The 17,156-nt window shown below is 51.6% G+C and overlaps 1 protein-coding gene across 1 annotated transcript in view; it reads left to right on the plus strand.

Moving 5' to 3' along the window:
- The first annotated feature begins 1,694 nt into the window (after positions 1-1,694).
- Positions 1,695-17,156, plus strand: part of NKD1 (naked cuticle homolog 1) — an 84,086-nt gene continuing 68,624 nt past the window's right edge. The window contains exons 1-3 of the mRNA XM_025370594.1: positions 1,695-1,944; positions 2,071-2,103; positions 2,774-2,907. Coding sequence (XP_025226379.1) covers positions 1,920-1,944; positions 2,071-2,103; positions 2,774-2,907 — 192 coding nt within the window. The 5' untranslated portion in view covers positions 1,695-1,919. The remainder of the gene's footprint in view (positions 1,945-2,070; positions 2,104-2,773; positions 2,908-17,156) is intronic.

The following is a 17,156-nucleotide window of genomic DNA, read 5'->3' on the forward strand; positions in this document are numbered from 1 at the left end:
GGGTGTGCATAAAAGGAAGCTTGGAAGATGCAAGTAAGACACTTGGATGAAGAGGTTTATGACTCTGGGGGGCTGTGAATTCCTAATGTCCTTTTGAGACATGTAGATCTTCTGGAGCGATGCTTCCCAATGCAGTAGCCACAATGCCAAGTGCAAATGATCACTTGCAATATGGCTAGTCTTTGAGATGTGTTTTAAGTGTAAAATACACACTGAATTTTAAAGACTTAGTGCAATACAAAGAATGTAAAATATCTCATTATATCTTGAAATTATACTATTTTAGATATACAGTGTTCCCTTGGTATCTTTGAGGACTGGCTCCAGGATCCCAGAAGATACCCAAATCCCCAGAATTCAAGTCCCTTATATAAAATGTCTTGTAGTATTTGCATATAACCTACACATACCCTTCTGTATACTATAAATCATCTCTAGATTCCTTGTAAGTCCTAATACAATGTAAATGTTATGTAAATAGTTGTTATACTGTATTAAAAAGTTTTTTATTCTTTATTTTTGCTGTATTATTTTGTTTGCATATTTTCAGTCCACAGCTGGTTGACGCCACAGATGTGGAACCTATAGGGAGGGCTGACTGTATTGAGTTAAGCGAAATATATTATTAATATTTCATCTATTTCTTTTCACTTCTAAAAGATGCGGCAACGAGAAAATTTAAAATTACAAATGTGGCCCACATTATATTTCTATTGGGCAGTGCTGCTCTGGAGAGTCGGCAAAAAGGGCAGAATGGAGCCTCCATTTTACAGGTCACAAAACTGAGCACAGGGAATTCACGTCAAAGGTGGGGGCTGGTTTCACTCTGAGCTCCGGCTTTTCTCTTCCCACGCCCGGGCTGCCTGGTACCAGGACGAGCGTAACACGGACCCACAGTGTCCCCAGAAGGGGGCAGGCGTTCTGAGAGCCACAAAGGTGGGGTAGAACCCCTTGATGTCCACCGCCCCCCCACCCCCGCCGCGCGACCTCCCCGCAGAGACCTCCCCAGACAAAACAAACAAACCCATGGGTCTGGCGAACTGCAGCGGGGAGCGGAAACCAAGGAAGATCAAAGACCCAGCGGTTACCCCCTTCCGGGCCGCGCAGTTTGGCAGCGCGCCCCGACCCGGGCGGGCACCCACGGGCCCCTGGACGAGGAGATGCGAGAGATTGGCTGATAACGGGGCGCTTTGGACGTTTGTCGCCGCCAAGAGAGGGCTGGGCCCACACTGACCCGGGGTGTGCTGGGGTCTCCTCCTGGACTTCCCAAATAAGAAACTAGAGGAGTGCGCTGGTGGGGGGCGGGGCACGGGGCGGGTAATGAACACTTTCTGTAGAAGGTAGGTCGTGGGAAGACTGGGAAAAGGCAACGCTGTCGAAGCTTGCACCTGAGCAGCTCAGGTCTCCGCTCCCGACCTCAGTTTCCCCACCTGTAAATTGGAGCCGCCGAGTCTCGCCCTGCCCGTTTAGAAGGAACCTGGAGCGGAGGGAAGTGACAGTACAGTTGGCGAGGGCCGGGGTGTTCTGTCCCAATACGCCTCCTGGAAAAGCTGCCCCGTGGGGTCCCCAGACCGCGGCTGGGAGCGCAGTCTGTGTCCGCCCCTCCGGTCCGTGCCCCGCCCCCGTCCCCGCCCCGTCCCCGCCCCCTTCCCCGCCCCCGCCGCAGCCCGCCTCGCCTTTGATGCGCCGCACCGGCCAATGGGCGCGCGGGGAGGCGCGGGCCGCGGCGGCGGGCTGGGGGCTCCGCGCTCCCGGGCGTCAGTCGGGCCGCGGCGACGGCGGCAGGAGCGCGTCCCGGCTCCGCCTCGGGCTCCGCTCGGCTCGGAGGCTGAGGAGAGGAGGAGGAGAGCCAGGCGAGGCGCCAGGCCAGCGGGCCGGGCGCATGGCTTAGGGACGCTCCCAGCCGCCGCAGCCCCAGCATGGGGAAACTTCACTCCAAGCCGGGTCAGTGCCCCCGCCCGCGCGCTCGCCCCGGGCCCCGCCGCCCTCGCCGCCGCGGTCGCTAACTCTCTCCCTTCCTTTCTTTCCTTCTCCCGCCGCCGCCGCCGCCGCCTCGCGATGTGCCTACAGCCGCCGTGTGCAAGCGCAGGGAGAGCCCGGAAGGTAGGGGCGCGCGGGGCGCAGACCTCGGGGATGGACGCGGGGGACACCACGGCCGCGGCAGAACGGCCCAGCCCACCAGGTCTTATGACCAGGGCCACCCCCAAGCCCCAGTTCCGGCCACCGGCTCCCCAAGCCCGCTCCCGGAGCAGCCTTCGCGCCCCCTCCTCTGTCCCTTCTACCCGCTCCCCGCGGTCCTGCGCTCCCACCGCTGACCCTCAACCCCTCCCCCTCCCGCGTCCCTGCCCTCGGCTCCCAGGGCGCCCTCTCCTCAGACCCCCGAGCGCCTCTCCGCAAGACCCTGCCCCCTCTTCCTGCCCCCCGGCGCCTTCTCCCGTATCCTGGCTCCTGCACCTACTGCGGCCCCTCTCCTGACCCCCAGCCCCCTCCTCTGCAGTCCTGGCCACCAGCGCTCCCTGGTCTGATCCCCAAACCCGTCCTCCAGGGGTACTGCTCACCCCTCTTGCCCTCTTCTGTCTCCTCGCTCCTGGGGCTTCGCTGAACCCCCCTTTACTTACCCGCGTCCCTCTCTTGGCTCCTGCCTCAGCCCGCGAACCCCCTCCTGGCTGCCGTGCCGTGGCCCTTCGCCTACCACCGCGCCTCCTTCCCTCCGCGGGGGTAAGTTTTGGTCCCCGGAGCCAGACTCAGGGGCTTCGTGTCGTCCCCGCCCCAGGTGACAGCTTCGCCGTGAGCGCTGCCTGGGCTCGGAAGGGCATCGAGGAGTGGATCGGGAGACAGCGCTGCCCGGGCGGTGTCTCAGGACCCCGACAGCTGCGGTTGGCGGGCACCATAGGCCGAGGCACCCGGGTATGATTCCCCACCCTGCCCCACCTCCTGGCCTCCTTTCAGCCTCAGAGATGGGTCCCCAAACCCATGCACCCCAACTTTGAGCACTTTCCTGCACAGCTTCTGGGTCTAAAAATCTCTTCTCAGCTACCCCCTGCCCCACCAACGCGACCCTCTTCCCGGATGCCTTGGAGAACCTTGAAGTGCCCAGCTGGAGGCAGAGGGCTGCCTGGGGGAAAGGTCCTAGGTGGGGAGGTGGTGAAGGTCCAGTTGATGGGGAAGCATGTCTGTACTGGAGGGATCTGGGGACCTGCTCTGACTTCTACCTTGTTTCTGCCACCAGCATTCAAAGGTGGAGGTGGAGTAGGGGCTAGGGAGAGGGCGGTATTGGGGTGTCTGGGTGGAGGGTAGAGCTGTGCTAGCCCCAGGATCTGAATATGTTCTGATTGTCTGTGGCATTCATCAGTGCCACCTGTACAGGAACCCCAGCAGAGCAGGCGGCCCTCTGGGTGGCAGATCTAGGGGGACTGAGACCTGGCAGACCCCTTACTTGGCACATGAGAGAGAGGGCCTCATTCTACTGTAGCCTGGGCACAGCCCTGAGCCTTCACCCCATGGGTCCCTGAGGCTGGAATTCGTGGAGGAGCACTAAGTGTGATGGGAATGAGTGAGTCCAGCCCCAGCTCCTGGCCTGGGACTTGGCGTTCACAGATGTCCTGTGAGCTCCGGAACTCTGCACGGGGCTTTCAGGCGGTCTGCGTGGAACTCGCGCAAGCCTAGGATCAAAGGATGAATCAACTTTTTGATGTGACATTTAATTTTTTTTTTTTTTTAAACTTAGATGGGGAATAGACTGAGTCTCAGGTCTGGTTAGTTCTTTGGTCTTATCCATGGGCTGGGGAGAGGCCAGTGGAGACTTCAGATGTGTGTGTATTTGGGTGGTGGGACCTGGCAGCCCGCTTGCAGTGCTGGTGTCGGGAGGTGGACCTGTGGATAAAGTCAGTTCCTGTGTGTGGATGAAATAACCTCTGGGCCTGGGAGAAGCTCCCCTGTCCTCCTCCACCACCACTGCTTAACTGGGGGCTTCTCTGTCTTCTGTTGGCTTGGTCGGACTTGAAGCTGCTGTCCCCTAGTAAAGGTCAAATCTTGGTGGGTGGGGGGCACTGCAGTTGAGGCCCTTTAAAAACAGAACTACAAACCTTCCCTTCTTCTCCTGCCCTTTCTAGTTTTTGATCTACTTATTTATTTAAAGACCAACGAAAATGGTCTAATTTAGCCATATGAACAAATGCATTTGCAGGTCCAGACAGAGGCCCACTGAGTGGATTTCCATTAATCAAGTTTTGGGTTTTTTCAGCCTGTTTATTTTTACAAAGTATTCCTGCAGAATGACATTTATTTGCAGTCCCTCCTTTTTCTTTTTTTTCTGAACTGCCAGGCAGCTTGCTCCGTGCTAGAGGGAAAACTTGAAATACAACGAGGGCTTACTTCAATTGACTTTTATCTTCAAAGCCATAACAAATGTTACCCGCATGTTTTTGGTGGGTCTCCTTGGCATCCAGTCTGGGAGGATGGGAGGGAGGAGGAAAGAGGGAGAGGAAAACAAAAGTCTGTCGTTTTTAATTAAATAGTAGTGTTCCCAGCGAGAGGAATGCAGGCCAGTAAAAGTTACCATTGGGGGAAGTGACGGAGAATGGGGAGGGGGCCCCAGCTTAAGTCTGTGGCTTTGGTGAAGTCACGGAATTCTGTTGCCTGGTTTCTTCCCCTAGCTGAGGACAGCATGGGATGGTGCCTGTCCCCCTCCCTCCCTCGCCCCCTCTCTCAGAGAAATGCTGAGAGGTCATTAATGTTTGTTCAAAGTACTTTTGAAGATGTGAGGCTCAGAGCCGTTGGCGTGACATGTGTCAGGTGGTTGGAGGGTGGGCCCCAGCCATCAAAGATGTTAAGCAGGGGGCCGGCCTCTGTCTCCTTGGGAGTTGTTCTTGCTGCTGGGGACCCAGACGCCTGGGTTTTCACCAACCTTGGCCCCAGATGGCCTAGCCAGTGTGTCTGCAGAGGTAGTGATAAGGAGTCAGACCTTCAGGGGGAGTCCAGGGTGTGGAACAGCACTCCAGGCGTCCTCCAGGTGATTTCAGGTGGTACCTGGATGAATATTTTAAATCTTAATAGTTATCTTTTTTTTTTTTTTTTTTTAAACCAGAAAAAAAAATAGCTAGGACATCAAACCCATGATTTTGCAGATATTATTGCTTAGGATGAAGCTAAGTTAAAAAAGAGTCTAATGTGAAGTCGATTCAGAGAAAAATATTAAGTACAAGTGGTCAAAATTGTGAATGTGGGAATGGAATGCCCAGTTTGGGAAGCACTGAGATATTGAACAGGACAGCAATGGGCAACCCTCAGGCTAGTTCATTTCCTCGATTCCCTCTGGTGCCGAAGGGGTAGCTGGTAGGTTCTTCCATGATATTATCAGGATGTAGGAGGGCGTGGGCTGCAAAGTCTGCTGGTTTCCAAGGGCTGGCAGAGGTCCTCCCACCAACCCCAAGCCTGTTTTGGGGCTAGTCTCTGCCTCCAGTCGTTTATGTGGCCTGTCAACTAAGTGGCTGGAGACACAGTGGCTCATCCAACTAGTATTACTGTTATTGCAATAATAACTAGTATTTATTAAGTGCCTATATGTGTCAAGCACTTTGCTTACATTATCTTAATCCTCCCCATAACCTTGTAGTGTTGACAGCCCGCTGGTGTGGACTGTGTGTTTCTCCCTTTCTGGAGCAGTTTCTAGGAGAAGCCATGTGTAGAGAAGCCCTGTGCCAGGGCATCCGCCTGGAGGGTGCTGCATACAAAACTCCCAGAAAGGGGGTGCTTTGAGATAAGCCAGTTGTGGGGCAGGCAGAAGCAGGATGGCCCCTGTTTGCCCTCTTCCTTCCTGATGGGATCTGATGAACTTGGGAAATGTCCCAGATGAGTCCAAGTTGCACATAGGGTCCTGAGATGTGAAAGGGTGACCATGCTGGCATTAAACTAAGCCTGCCCTCTTAAATACAGAAATAAATGAGGTCAGGCTCTGTCCTAGTTATTTGTCACCTGTGCAAACCATTTTACCCTTGTATACCTTAATTAGCTCATCTGCAAAATGGGTATAATATTTTCGTCCCTGGTGGGTTATGATGGGATTATAACCGTTGAACCTGGGAAGGAAGTTAACCTACTGGGAGATTCACTGAAGACATTTGTAGGGTTGGAGATGGGGGCCTACAAACAGGGAGTGATAGGGCTGGGATAAGAGCACCAGAGGCTCTCTGCCTCCCCCACTCTCATGGCAGGCTCACTTGGAGGGATGCAGGCCAAGGGCTGGGCTTTTGCCCTTTCCATGGGGACATGAGCAAGTCCAAGGGAATATGGGCTCATAGGAGAAAAGGAATGAGAAATGGGAGGCACACGAGTAATGTGGAAGAGAAGCAATAAACTGACCAGCACACATGCCAGAGAACACTGTGTTAAACAGAATTAGAAAGCAAAATAAGCATCATAAACTCAGAGAGACAACGGAGGATGCTGGAAACATGAAGCAGCAACAGGCAGTTAGAGAAGAAAACCAATTGGAAACACTGGGTGTAGAAAATAGAATGGACAAGTGAAAAAGCTTAATAGATTGATTAAATAGTGCAGGGGACTCAGGTATCAGGTGGGAGACACTTGGTGAAGACCTGTGTGCCTCTGTATACACTCACAGGCCGATTGTAAATATGTACAACCAGATTTAAAACAATCTCCTCCCCACGGCCCCGATTGGCCCTTTTGTTCTTGTACAGCAGAGCTGCCCGAAGAAATAGGCTGAGAGCCATGGTGCAGGCAAGCCCACCTCTGGATCAAAGGCGGCTGCCAGGCAGTTTGGTAATTTGGCTGGGGGCACCTAGTACATTTGGATATTTGGAGAAGATGAGGAGGGTGCAGGCTTACATGTCCCATGGGGACATGTGGGGTTGGGTGATGAGATTGGAGGCTGGCCCAGCTGTTGCCCGAGCGCCGGATTCCAAGGGAATTACCCTTGAATGATACCAGTTGGCACAATTAAAAGGCCCCATGTCTTTACCATATGGAAAGTGTTAGGCTTCTTTACGTGGTTTCAAAGCTATGTGCTGGGAGGTGGGCTTGACATTTGAGGTAGAGCATAAATTAAATATTTGGTGTTTCAGGATTAAAAGACGATTTGCTTTAAGGCTGGAGAAGGACTCAGGGTGGAGGTGTTTGGGCTTTGCTCACTGGCATTTTCGAGTTCTCCAGGGAGGGTCCCCTCTACTCACAGGCACCAGGGCCAGCTGCCTGGCCCAGCCTGGGCACTGTCTTTCCTCCTGGGGGGTGGGAAGCAGAGGCTGGGAGAGCTTGGGCTGGGCAGAGTGCCGGGGACTGGAGGGACCTTCTGGTTTTCCATAGGTCCCACAGGATGGGTGGGTGGCGGCCATGGGTGTCATCTTCTTAGTGCTTTAATGGGTCTTTGTGATGTGGTCTCTGGTAGAGGCTTCGAGGAGTGTCTTGTCCTCACTTTGAGACTTTTCTTCTTGGGGAAGGAGGCCGGATGCCCCTGACCCAGACTATGCATGCCTTCTGTTCTCTAGAGCCCAGGAGCACCCTCTTCATTCACATTTTTGTAGGAAACCTGGGGGAAATCAAATCCAGGAGGCACCTGCTATGGGTCCTACAAGGTCCTAGAACTCAGGGGACGTTTCTTCTGCTCGCCCAGTGGGGATGTTGGAAGGTAGGGATGGACGGATCGATGGACAGTGTTGCTGTTTGTACCAGGAAACTCAGGTACACTCTGGGATCAAACCGTCTCCATGAGGGCATGAAACATCAAGGCTGAACTGTCAGCAGCAAAAAAAGAAGAAATAAATGAAGACACCCTCCCTGCCTCCTTTTTCCCCAGCTCCTCTTCCCTGGTCAGCTTCTTCCCTTTAATTCCTGCTTCCAAATTCCATCTTTTCCCAGGTCCTCCTGTCTGGAGTGGAAGGGTAGAACCAGGCCTTTTCTTTCAGGCACTCAGCTTAATGAATTAATATAAATTGTTATCAATAATTCTTTGTTTATTATTTTTTTTTAGAGACAGTTTCACTCTACCACCCAGGCTGGGGTGCAGTGGCGTCATCATAGCTCACTGCAGCCTCACAGTGATCCTCCTGCCTCAGCCTCCCGAGTAGCTGGGACTATAGGTGCACGCCACTGTGTCTGGCTAATTTATTTTTATTTTTTCATAGCAATTGGGTCTCGCTTTGTTGCCCAGGCTGGATTGAACTCTTGACCTCAAACCATCCTCCCACATCAACCTCCTAAAGTGCTAGGATTACACATGTGAGCCACTACACTTGGCCTTGTTATTAATTATGAGTTAATAAGTCCCTAACTGGGCCAGGCTCTGGGAATACAGTGGAGAATAAGAGATACGTGGTTCCTGCCCTCCTGCGGCTTCCAGTCTGATGAAGGGGACAAAGCAGCAGTGAGCACCCAGGCCCATTCCTAGGACTACACAGAGGCACTCTGGGAGGGAGGGGGTAGGACGGGCCACTGAGGCTGAGGAAAGAGGAGGAAGGAGTTGGAGATTGGGGGAAGAGCTGACCAAGGCCCCAGGCTCAAGCTGCCCTTGTAAGATGGGGTGGGGGGTTGCCAGGAGGCTTCTGTGTGGAATCAAGTGGGTAATCAAGAAGGGAATGTGGCCTCCAAGTGGCTCTGCAGCCTGTGGGAACTGGAAGTCGTTCCTGGCACTGTCTGTGGAAAGCCTTGCACGTTGGTGGCTCTTGGCACATCTGAGTTACCTGTCTGTCCCTCTGGACAGGTATGTCGGGTGGAGCAGGGCGGGCAGTCAGCGTGCTGCCCCTGTGTCACGGACAGGTCCTTGGGGGCACAACTCGGCCTATTTGGGTGGGTGGCCCTGCTGTCGTGTTGGGGAGGAGGCTAGCCGCAGGACTGCAAGCCCAGCTGTCAGGGCTACGGGGGACCTGTGGGGTGGGATTGATCCTCAAGAAGGAGGCACTTCAGGGACCAGGGAACAAGAGGGAGTAACCAGCGAACCCCAGAGAGAGCTCATCATGCCCCAGAGCTGCAGCGTGCCTGTGCCTATGGAAAGAGGGTCCCCCATGTGGGCTGAGCAAGGCTGTCTGAGACAGGATGTGCAGCCCCCCTGGCACTGGTGAGCCAGGTGCTCTGGAATCCTCCTAGCTCGGGGGTCCTGCAGCCTCGCCCCATGGCTGTGAATCACAACATGCTTGGATTTAGATGCTTTTGGATTTTTCACATCACTTGTTGGATTCCAAACCAGGCACTTCCGGCTGCCTCCCTGCCTTCCCTCTCTCTTGCCCACTCACACGTGTTCTTTTTGCCGCTCTTGTCTCTCACAGACATTCTTTCTCTTCTTCTCCCTCCCCACCTCCCTTCCCCCTCCTCTTCCTCCTCCTCCTCTCCCTGAGGAAGGAAAAAAATTCAGTCTCTCACAAACAAAATATCTGCCATTCCGTTGGAGGGAGAACTGAGGCAGGAGCCCAGAATATCCTGGAAGGAACGCCAGCGAGAGTTGAAGGCCTCAGTTGTTTAATCTGGAAGGAGGACTTTGATGTCACCCTGCTCCGTTTATCCTGGGAAGCTTCCCGCTGCTTCATGGCTTCGACTCTCCGCGTGAAGGATGACCGAGCTCCTCCAGGGGCTGGAGGCAAGCCTGAGCAGCCCCGAAGGGCAGCCTGGTGAGGCTGCGCTCCTGCCAAGCCCAGGTGGGGTGGAGAACCTTCTCTAAACAAGCACTTCCAGAGACATAAGTAATTCTTTGATAGCTTCCTGGGAAGGCAGAAGGGAGCTGTTTAGCCGTGTGGGCACCAGTCGTGGGGCTCTGGGAGGAAAGCCTCAGGTCTCCGCACTGAAGTCATCCCCAGCCTCAGAGTGGTGGCGGCGTGGCCCGCCGGGGTGGGTCCTGGATGTGTTTGTTTAGAGGGCTCTGAGGCATGGGTCTGGGCTTCGCTTTCCTTACTTGTTAAGTCACATGGGCTGTGGCATGTGTGTGTGGCCTTGTGTGTGGCTGATGCCTTTCAGAGGACACCAGGGTATTGAGAGGGCTTCACATTGGTGTGGCCTCAGCCAAAGACTCCCTGCCTGGGCTTCAGATTCTCCAGCTGAGAAGTAGAATAAAATCATGGTAATTTAGCACTGTCTATTGAGTGCATTCATTCATGCATCTGCAGTAGGGTTTTTTTTTTTAAATTTAGAGACAGGGACTCACTATGTTGCCCAGGCTGGTCTTGAACTCCTGGCCTCAAATGATCCTCCTGCCTTGGCCTCCCAAAGTGCTGGGATTGCAGGTGTGAGCCACTGTGCCCAGCCCTATATATATTTTTTAACTTTTATTTTAGGTTCAGGGTACATGTACAGGTTTGTTACATGGGTAAATTGTGTGTCACAGGAGATTCGTGTGCAGGTTATTTCATCCCCCAGGTAATAAGCACAGTACCCAATAGGTAGTTTTAGATCTTCAGCCTCCTCCCACCCCGCACCCTCCAGTAGGCCCCTGTGTCTGTTGCAGCAGGCATTGGGTACCTGCTTTAGGCCGGGGACACCTAGAAATGCTTGGTACCTAGAGTGAAGGCCTTGATTTCATGGAAGTTAGCTTCTCATAGGAAAACAGAAATATTTTCATAAACAAGTTGTGCAATTTAAGTTGTGATATGTGCCTCCAAAAAGTACTGGATGTTTTGAGAACATGTACTAGGGGTCAGAACTCATCCGGGGTGTTATTCATTCCACAAATATTTGACTACTTTCTCTATCCCACATGCTGTGCTTAGGGTGTTGTGGAAATTGTGAGGACTAGGACATAGTTTTTGCCTCTGTGAGAGTGGAACTAAGCTGTCCCTATTGCCTTTCATCAATTTTTCTTCTCTTATTGCATTGGTTAGAATCTCTCATACTCTATTTAACAGCTACCAAGTATGATACTTTTTGTTTAAGAAAGCTTCCTTCAACTCCTGGCTTTCTGAGCTTTGTAAAATCAGGAATAATTATTGAATTTTGTCACATGCTGTTGGGATGCAGATGGAATGGATCATTCTTTGCTAACGTGGTGTGTGATTTGTATGCTTGATTTACATTGCTGGATTTCCTAGTGCAACCTTCTTGGCCCTGCAAAATTCTTTGTCATGATAGATTATCCTTTTAAATGTGACTGCATTTGATAGGCTAGGATCTTTGCATGAAGTACTCAGTGCAAGTTAACTGTTAAAGTATAAAACCATATGGGAAGCACAGGGCTGTGGAGGTTGGGGAGGGTTTTTTTGAAGGAGGTGGGCATGTGAGTAGGGATTTGAAGAGTGGTAAGACTGAGATCAGGGGTTAGAAACTTAAGGACCTACAGGGGCCAGAGAGGTCATATGAATGAATGCCACAGGCTCAGTGGGAGACATCTGAGAGGGGTGGAAACCAGGGTGACCCTTGGGGAACACACACCCTGCCTCAAGGGGGCAGTGCCACTCAACCCCAGCCAATCACTGCCATGTGGGAATATGACCCTGGTGTTGCCACATGGGCTGATCATTAAGAAAATCCAGCTGTCTGGGTTTTTATGTGAAACTTTTCCAATTTAAAAAATTATTGTTAACCAATTAAAATTTTTAGAAAACACTTTTTTTGGGTGACTCAGACGACTGGATTTGGCCTGTAGTACTCTGGCTTGTGTTTGCTGATTTAGACCTTTAAGATTCTGATGGTGGTGGTGGTAGAGAAGTAGTATGCTAGTGATAAAAGGACACACGAGTGAGTATCATATGCACTAAACATTGTGCCTAATACATAATGCATTCTCTTGTAGAATCCTCACAACTGCCTTAGGTATTATTCCGCTATCACATAGATGAGGAGGCCGGCCCAGCAAGTTAGAGTCACTAGCCCAGCCAGGGAGAGCTGGACTCAGGCTGCATCCAAGGCAGAGAGTGCAGGCCAAGCAAAGCCTCAGTGCCAGGAAGCTGTGCACAGTATATTTCAGTCTGGTGGGAGAGCAATGTGGGAGGCACAGGAAGGGTGAGTAAAGATGTGGGCTGGGATGGGAGGCCGAGATGGGCAGATCATCTGAGGTCGAGACCAGCCTGGCCAACATGATGAAACCCTGCCTCTACTGAAGATACACACACATACACACACACACACACAAAAAGCCGGGCATGGTGCAGTCACCTGTAATCCCAGCTACCTGGGAGGCCGAGGCAGGAGAATTGCTTGAACCCAGGAGATGGAGGTTGCAGTAAGCCAAGATCATGCCATTGCACTCCAACCTGGGTGACAAGAGTGATACTCTGTTTCAAACAAACAAACAAAAGATGTGGGCTGGGAGACTTTATGCTGAAGACCAGCATGTGCCCATAGAAGGTGCCAGAGGTGTGCTTAGAACTTATAGAATCAGACTTCCTGGGTCCGAGTCCCAGCTGCACCTCTCCCCAGCACGGTGGGGCCAAGTGATGGCTCATCTCTGATTCTCAGTTTTCACATCTGTAGAATGGGTAGAGTAATGGTTCCTACCTCATGGAGTTGTTTTAAGGGTAGAAATGGGTTCATTTCAGCAAGTTAAAGAATAAAGAAGATGTCACCCCTTCTCTCGCAGCTTGCCAGTGTTGTTTGCTAGTGATCACCCGGATGTGTGCTAAGTGTGGTACCAGTGTGCTAAGTGTGGTGAAGGAAAAGGATGGGGAAGGAGAATAAGGGAGGATTCTACTTCGGATTAGGGAGTGATGCATAAGTTGTTAAGACCCAAAGAATAAATAGGAAATAGCTAGGTGATGAAAGGTTTATTAAAAGTATTACAGGCAGAGGGCATGGAATGTGCAAAGGCCAGGAGGCATGCAGGGTTGGTACACAGAAAAAGTCTTTAGCTGCCTTCTCGGTGTCTGACTTGGAACCACATTCCAGTCTCTGAGGTGTAATGGCAGAACTATGTGGTGCAGCGGTGGGGAGTGGGCAGTGCCTGCTGGGCTGGGTGGTACCACTGTATGTTGCATCCGTCACGAGGCCTTGTCTCCTCGCTGCAAGTCTTCCATGAAGTGTTACTGGTGTCTGGACTCCAGCTTTCTGGTCAGATTGGAAGAGGTAGGGAGGAGAACCTCTCAGTCACAAGAAATAGTGTCACCCTGGAGCGGATTGGCTGGCTTGCTGGGCTGCCCAAGCCTGCTGGCCTTGAGCATAGAGCTGGGGCCCTGGGGAGGGGGGAGGTAGAGCATAAAAGGACCCTGTTAGCAGGATGGGGCTGTCTTCCCTCAGGCCACAGCCTTGCTAATGGACTCAGGCCGGAGGATGTTTTCCTAACTTCAGAAGGCTGTGTGGGCTGGTGGGCCCCTCACTCAGAGGCCTTGGCTTGCGGTGGCTCCACTGAGTGGATTTGGGGGTGCTGGTGTGTGGTGCCATGCTCATTCCATGCCTGGTTTCCAGAGGGAGCCTTGTTCCAGGACAGTTTTTGACCCTGACTTTGTTGTTTTACCCTTCTTTCCCCCTTCAAAGGCAAAAAGATGATTGAAGAGAACTACTATAATCCAGGAACAAAGTTGCCTTTTCAGCGGGCACTGGGGACTTTCTCTGCTTGCTCCCTGCCCTGGAAAGTCCAAAGGTACCCACTGCCTCAGCTGGTCCTGGGTACGTGCCTGCTTTCTCAGTGGCTGCAGGCTCAATGTGCCCGTGAGCTGCCCACTGTGTGCATAGCCCCGTGCTGAGCCTCGGAGCAGCAGCCCGAGGAGGAGGTGGTGACAGTGTAGCTGCTGCTTGCTGCATGTCTGCTGTGTGCCAGGCTCTGGGCCAAGCACTGTTCATAGTGCTGGCTTCTCAGAGCACCGTTATGAGGCAGCTGTTATTATTATGCCCATCTTACCCATAGGGAAACTGAGGCTTTAAAGAAGTCAACCACCTTGCCCAAGGCCCCTTGACTTGGAAGTGGAATCTTGCTTCAGCAAGATTCAAATTCAGATCAGTGTGATTTTAGAGCCAACTTAAATCAGTTTAGGTGAGTTTTTTTTTTTTTTTCCAACTGTATGTCTCAGCCCCATTCATTGTTCATGACATCAATTTACTGACCAAAATGAAATAGAAAAGAGTAAAAATATGAGAAAACATTATATATAGTAAGAGTAAATATTGTTTTATGTAATTTTTTGTTCTAGTTAAAAAAAATGTATACACACACTTCACACACACCTATACCCAAACCCATATACATATATCTATATCTATCTATCTACAGCAGAGGCACATTGTAAAATATAATTCTTACTATAGGTCATAATCAGAGTGTTAGAAAAACACTAGTGTGGGTCACTGGTGCAGGCCCTGAGCCTGATTGCCTGGTTTTGAGCCCTGGCTGTACTTCTCACTAGCAGTGTGACCTAGGGCAACTTTCCTGACCTCTCTGTGCTTTCTGAGCTGTTTGGTTTGTTGACTTTTGGGCCTGGGTCAGTGCTCCCAAGGATGCTGTGGGTTCTTGCTGCTGGCTCACTCCCTTTGCTTAGGGAATGAAGGGGATGAGCAGTCCCATGGGGGGGCCCCATGGCTTCTCCCCTGAGAAGCCAACAGCAGCAGCTTCATCCCAGGAGAAAGACAGACATGGCTGAGTTGTCAGGGGTTGGACACAATGCTGTGCTGGGAACCCTGAGCCTGGGGGTGCGTCCAGCTTAGCTATGAGGTATCTGTTATGACCTCTCCTGCCTTCTGCTTCCTCCTCTCAAATGCATTAAAGGAAAGGAGAAGGTTTTGTTTCTATTGCTGTAAAAAAAAAAGTCCAAAAATTAGTGACTTGATCACTGTATGACTTGCTTGAGAGTATGCACTTTGGGCAGAGCCTGGGAGGGTTAAATTGTCTGTGGCTCCATGCGGCACAGTTAGGGTGGCTCTGACAGCAAGGGTCTGACTGCAGCAGCTCCAATTGGGTGACATGTCTGGGGCTTCAGTTCTCTTCTAGTTGGCCTCACCTCGTGTGTAGCTTGGGCTTCCTCACAGTATGGCAGTCTCAGGGTAATCCGATTTACATGATGGCTGTCTTTCCCAAGAGTATGGAAACAAAAACTGCCAGGACTTTTTAAGGTTTAGGCCTGGAATTAGCAAAAACACATTCTCTTCATTAAAGCAAGTCACAGGTCCAGCTCAGATATAGGGGAAAGAACTACACAGGGGCATAAATACTGGGAAGTGGGATTCACTGGGGGCCATCCACACAGTCTACCAGAGAGTAGGTGGTCTCTTGAAGAGGGAGTGGAGTTATAGAAAAGGACTGAGATGTGTTCCTTGAGTTTAGGATCCTGGTGGTCACAGTTGGGTCTGGCAGGAACTGTCTTGGTGAAGTGACAGCAGAGGTGAGACTTGGGTGGCTCACGAAGGGACTGAGAAACATGTGCAGGGGAGCAGAAGCACATACTTACAAGAATATTCATGGCTGCATTTGGAAGAATGAAAAGTTTGTGACAATTCAAACATCCATCCCTAGGGTACAAGGTAACAGTGGTGTGGACTTCTCATTGAGCTCTCTGCAACTGGTGAAAGCCCAGCGAGTAAGGTCCTCTCTTGCTGACAGGAAAGAGACCCTGAAACACTGCTGAATGAGCAAAGCAAGTGCAAAACATTCATAGGCTGTGGTCCTGTTTCTTACAGTGTGCGAAAGTCTATGCAGGCCTGTGTCGCTATGTATCTGCAGGGGCATAGAGAAAGAGCTGGAAGAGTACACTGTCAAGGACTGTTTCCCTGAGGAGTAGAGAATTTCGCTTTTCATTTTGTACATTTTTAGGTTGTTTGACTTAAAAAAGTGAGCATGTGCTACTTTTTGTATTTTTCAAAACGGTGATACATTTTAAAAGTGAATGACAGATGAGGAAACAACCTGTGTAGGCAACTCTATGGAGAAGGTTTGCCACAAGGAGTGGAGACAGAAGACAGCAGCCAGAGGGTGTGGGGTTGGGGAGGACTCAGTGTGGCCGAGGACCACCTACATCCGAACCTCTTGGGTGCTGTTGAAAGTGTGGAGTCCTTGGGGTTTCCCAAGCCTGAGTCAGAACCTTTCTGTACTGGGCAACAGCTGGGCCGACTGGACCCTGAAGGAAAGGTGACAGGAGGGTGCAGGAGTTAGAGAGGGATGAGGAGGAGGGCATTCCCCATTTGTAGAGTAGCGGGACCTAATGAGCGACCCTACAGAGACACCAGCACAGGCCCTCACTCCTGACAAGCTCTCACTCTGTGATTCTCTCTCCTCTTCCCACATCCCCAAAACTGTAGCTGCTTAAACTTGCAAATGGATTTAGAGCTTCCCTGGCAGTCATTGACACCTGCCTCTTTTGAAAAGACTGCTAGGTCCCCCCCTGTAGAATGGGAAGAAGAAGGGGCTGTGGAAAGGACCTCTAGACTGTGCTGACCAGTAGAACTTTCTGATGATGGAAATGTTCTGTGTCTGCATTGTCCCTTCTGGGAACCTGTGGCTTAGAAGGTGACCACTGGGACTCAGAGACTGCCTTTTAAGATATATTTTATTTGAATGAATTTAAATGTGAACTTAAATAGCCCCTCGAGGCTAGTGGCTACCGCATTGGACAGCACAGCCCTGGACGCATGGAGAAGATCCTCTGTGTCAGGCTAAGCTCAGTCCTCAGCGGGCACAGCCCTGGACCCATGGAGAAGATCCTGTGTGTCAGTCTAAACTCCATCCTCAGTGGGCAGCGAGGTGTCAAAGGAGTGATTCACAGCAGGTGGTCGTGGAAAGAAACCGCTCCCCCACAGGAAGCACTGGTTAACCCTCTTTGGGGCCTGTCCACAGCCTGCTCCTTGTAACATGGCTTTGTTCAGGCTTGGTGGGGGTGGCCCTGGCTGGCCACAGCCATGGCCATGGTGGGGAATGATCATGATCTTCCTTCTAGATGGTTGGATTGGAGCACCTTCTCGTGATGTCACAATTCGGGGCCTTTCTAGCCTTCTTAACCCTGGAGGTTCTGCTCAGCAGCTGCTACTGGGGTTCTTGAGTGAGGACTCGTCCTCTTGGCTCTGGTCTGGGGCATTGGAAGGTAAACTCCCTGCTGGGTTGGAGGCAGCAGCACTGAGTGGGTGGCTGTTTTCCAGCCAGGATTTACCCAGGGCTTTATGGCTTGCAAAACCTTCCTCACAGGGCTTTGACAGGCATTTAATATTCACAGAAATGTGGCCAGGATCAAAGTTATTACTATGGGGAAACTGAGGCCAGACTGCAAAGTCCACAGGGCAGGTTCTTTATGGCTCAGTCTTGTATC

Source organism: Theropithecus gelada, chromosome 20, assembly GCF_003255815.1.
Source record: "Theropithecus gelada isolate Dixy chromosome 20, Tgel_1.0, whole genome shotgun sequence".
NCBI classification, from domain to species: domain Eukaryota; kingdom Metazoa; phylum Chordata; class Mammalia; order Primates; family Cercopithecidae; genus Theropithecus; species Theropithecus gelada.